Source organism: Cyprinodon variegatus, unplaced genomic scaffold, assembly GCF_000732505.1.
Source record: "Cyprinodon variegatus isolate N-32 unplaced genomic scaffold, C_variegatus-1.0 Scaffold446, whole genome shotgun sequence".
In the NCBI taxonomy this organism is placed as follows: domain Eukaryota; kingdom Metazoa; phylum Chordata; class Actinopteri; order Cyprinodontiformes; family Cyprinodontidae; genus Cyprinodon; species Cyprinodon variegatus.
Window position 1 is genome coordinate 358,046 of NW_015150899.1, and position 4,433 is coordinate 362,478.

The 4,433-nt window shown below is 37.7% G+C and overlaps 1 protein-coding gene across 1 annotated transcript in view; it reads left to right on the forward strand.

The window, feature by feature from the left end:
- Positions 1–4,433, forward strand: part of ap3b1 (adaptor related protein complex 3 beta 1 subunit) — a 91,916-nt gene that overhangs the window by 12,845 nt on the left and 74,638 nt on the right. Inside the window, exon 6 of the mRNA XM_015389047.1 lies at positions 2,605–2,671. Within this exon, the coding sequence (XP_015244533.1) occupies positions 2,605–2,671 (67 nt within the window). The remainder of the gene's footprint in view (positions 1–2,604; positions 2,672–4,433) is intronic.

Here is a 4,433-nt window from a genome sequence, read left to right on the forward strand (position 1 = left end):
AAAAACATCTTTTCCTCTGAGAAAAGCCTCCAGAGCAGTGTTTTGCTCTTCTTTCAGTGAAGAAATACTCTGTAATTCCAACAAAACTTGCTCGATAGCCACGCTAACGCTAGTTTAATCGACTGAAGCCGCCATGTTCTTTTAACTGAACTGTCGCGCTTCTCGTTGCGTCACACCTCAACTGCCTCAAAGCCAACGCTGATTGGACGTTCGTTTAAGAAGAGTCTCCAGACTGATCTACGAGTGAAACTCGCGAGATCAGGATGGTCTCACGAGGCTAATTTTTTCCATATTAGCCAAAGAGTTCTGGGTAGAATGTTGGTTGCTAGGTAACGGTACGAACGGCAATCAAATGCGGGAAGAATTTACACTGCAACTAATGGAGCCGTCAAAATGACGGCTGTGGGAGATCGAGATAAAATTAACCATATTTAAGTTTTACATTTTTATTTAATAAAAAAAAACTGTTAAAATGGACAAAATAAAGAAAAAGAAAAGTAAATTAACATGAGCAACATAAGATTAATTCTAAATATAGTTCTTTCCCTTTAAAATCTCAGAACCGTCAAAATGACGGCCTTGGGAGTTCTAGTGTTAAAACACAAACAAACCAGCAATTTAATATCAAATTGGACTGAATTAAAGTGATAGCAATCAGTTCTTAATCTTGAGAATCAGAATTGAATGGATTCTTGAAATTTAAATCATTACCCAGCCCTAGATTTAGTTTTATTATTTTATATTAAGTCGACCTTTTGGACTGTGGTGTTTTTCTGGGAGCACATTTCCAACAGGCTGTGTGCTAAGACAACAGATTGAAGTGATTCTTGCCAAAAACCAACACATTTGTTCCTGAACACAGTGGTTGGGGAAAGTCTGCTCTCATCCATTACATCTCATATGATGCTTGAATTTTGGTCCGATCTGTTTACGTTCCTCTTGAAGTTATTTCTGGTAACAGGTTAATTTTAGTGAGCCATGTAGCTTTTATCTTTTGAAAAAAAAAAGGTTTGGTCCAAAGTTCTTTATCCACTGTATTGCAAAGGTGGAATTCAAGGTGGAATTTTAATCTTCTGTTTAAGCTTCATGGGGCGGGGCTTAAAGGACATGTTTGGTGGAATGACAACTGACATTTTATGTGGTTTGATCAAAATATTCACAACTGTTACATGAAGGAACCGCAGAAAATAGTCTTTAAAGCTTAATAACAATTTTTGTTTCAAAGTCTTTTTCAGTCGTTCTTTAGTTTTAAAAATCATTTTTCTATTTAAAATTTTTCCAGTGTCAAAATACATCCATTTAGGGCTGAAACAATTGGGTTAATCGTGATTAAATAACTAATTTAGTTATTTATTAATCCTTAACTGGAGTATAGAGACTCTAAAAGATGCCTTTATCTGACAGAGCGACCCACTTAGAGCAGTAATTATATCAAAAGTGTAAAAAATATATAAATATTTTGCATTTATGATAAAAAAAACTTTTTCATCTGTCAATATGCTCTATTCAGAAGTCCTCAAGTGGAGAAGTTTTAGTTTCACCTCTTTTGTTTCTATAAAAAAATCTTCTTTAAGGAACCTTTGGCTATCTGATCATTAATTGAAAAAATAATCTACAGATTAGTTAATGTGCAAAATAATTGTTAGTTGCAGCCCTACTTCAGTTTAAAATCTTTTTTCAAAGGATTTTTTTTGTTTGTTTAAAATGCTTCTTTATGCTGAGATAAAAAGGTTTTCGAATGATCTTTAGGTCAAAACTTTAGGTGCAATATATGCTCTCCACATCTCAAGGCTTGGATGCTGAATGAACTTATGAATCGACCAACGCATGCCGATACTGAAACGATAACAAAACACTATATTGGCGACAGTCAAAGCAACTGAGTCGCCGAGCGGCTGATTAGAGGAATCCTTGTTGACGCACTAAAAAGTTCAGTCCAAGATGCAGTTCAGATCTGTTTGTTTTATTGATCTTCAAAACATGCAATGCAGCATTCAACGAAAAAAAAAAAAAACGAATCCAAAAGTTCGAGCTGTGATCAAGCGCAAAAGAGAACAAAAGAAACCATCCAAAGCTTAAAGCGGTCAGCAAAAAGCAGACATCCCCCATCACTCACTCACTGAAACTCATCAGGTGAGCAAAACAGGTGATCCTACAAATCACTGCTGACACCATGTGAGCAAAACTATGCCTATCCTCTAAACACTAAAATCGGCCAAAAATATCCGGCAGCTCTAACTCTAGTTTAAATTCTATCTCTGTTTGAGCTTTTTTGAGAATAAAAAATCTCTTGATGTGCAAAGCTGGTAGACTGTAATCTAATCAACATGTGGGAAGAGTGTTAATACAAAATGTTGAATCTGAGTGCAGAATAAGAATGCATTGCACTTCTTAGATTTGTATTAGGAAAATATTTTAAACTATGTATTATTCAGCCTATAGTTTACTTCTTTGAGTTCTCCAAAAAACAAAAAAACAATGAAATGACATGTTTGTTTTTGTAAGACAAAAAGTTCAGACGTAGGACAGGTGGTTTGGTTAATGTTTATGTATGAATAAATCCAGAACTATTGTCCCTTTTTGAAAATATTTTTTTTGTTCCAGCTTGGATCCGGAACAGAAGGAGCAGCTGATCGAAGTGATTGAGAAACTGTTAAAAGATAAAAGCACGGTGAGTACTCATTGAGTAGTTCCCCCCCTCGTGATGGTAAAGTCACACCACTGGAGGGCGCCGGAGTCAAGCAATACTCTCATCCCTCCAGCCCACAGCTCATTCAGCAATGCCACGGTTTGTTAACACCCACTTAAACCCACACATCTTCAGATGCTCATGTTAAGTGTCCATTTGGAAGGAATTTTCGCACTGATGCTAGTGTCAGCTTAATTTTCTCTCAGGCCAACTCCTCTTTTTTCTTTCTTTTTTTGTTAAAATGGACCTCAAATGAGCTGGATTCCAGGGTTGTGTATTTAGGCCAATTGCAGAAACAATGCAGACACGTCCATTAGAAGTCAGCAGGCAGCGCATTCGTTGTGAGGAGGTCACAGCGTATACTAAGGGTCTTTAAATGGCAATTTCAAATATGTAGATGCTGGCTGGAGAGTACACTGTGGGTTGTGCTCATACACGCAGATTGTGCACAGTTTGTTGTGATTAGGTATTCATAGAATCCAACTATCATTATACAAACAAAACAAAGCGGTGTAGGCCAACAGAGAGGGGGGGTGGCGGAAAGCCCCGGTACCAGATGCGGAGCATATTTAGCCCCAGACGCTAACGAAGACAGATGACTTCTATGTGCTGGAGCCTGAATTGTGAGGCAGGGGACAGAGGGAAAGGGCAGCATCATCACACAGACACACAAGCGCATCAGCCGGTGATGAATGGTGAAAACCCTAAACACAGTGCATGCATAATGACTGTAAAGTAATGCATTTTTAGGAGTGCTGCTATGTGAGGTTGCCAGACACTTAAAACCGTGCTTCTCAGTAAGCTCAATGCGTACCATAGAAGTTTTAAGATCAGCTCATAGCATGTTTTGATGCACTGGGATGTTGTTTTGGATCGTTAAAATACCTACCAAGTTGCATGTGCATGTGGCCGATCCGGATTCGAATACGACCTGTGGTCCTTTGCCACATGTCTCTCCCCCTCTCTCATACCCCCTTTCCTATCAGCCTACTGTCAAAAAAGCGAGCCACTAGTTCTGCAAAAACTCAAAAAAAAAATAAATAAAATGAATCTACCAAATAATTCAGATTATAATACTTCTATCTCATTGATTCTGGGTTTATGGCTTTTTGTAGACATGATGAAAGCATTCAGTTACTGACATTGTTCTACTAAGTCTGTCTCTATTAAATGCAAGAGGACCAACAATCATGTTTTTACCAGTATTTATTTGATTCATCATGATCTGATGCCTCCAGATGTTGGAGGACATTAACACAGGAAGGTTTGGGTTACTATCCCCTGCTGTAAAATACGGTGTATTTACTTGTTGAAAAAGATTAGATTTTTGAGTTGCTAGACAGTGGTCAGGGGCAACAAAGTCCAAAACTGTCTGATTCTAGGCGGCGTGTGATTTCCGTGTCTCTAATTAGCTCCACTACTTAAAATCCCAGGTATACTAGAAATTATGTTCGTCTTTGCTTAACCTTCTGCTAAGTTTTTTGTTTTTGTTTCATGCAGTCACCTGGAAAACTTTAAAGAAACCATAAAAAAAAAAAGCTGAACATAATTGATTTTAACCAGAGACACCTTGGTTTACTGTTGTAACAGCTCAGATTTATTTTACAAAATCTAGCGGCATTGCTACCTAGAGATGAAGAGATTCATGTTTTCCCTATTCAGTCGGATCAGATACACCACTCTGAAGGAATTAACCTAGTACCTTGCCATGTCAGTAAAGGCAACATGTTTGAAATAAACATTG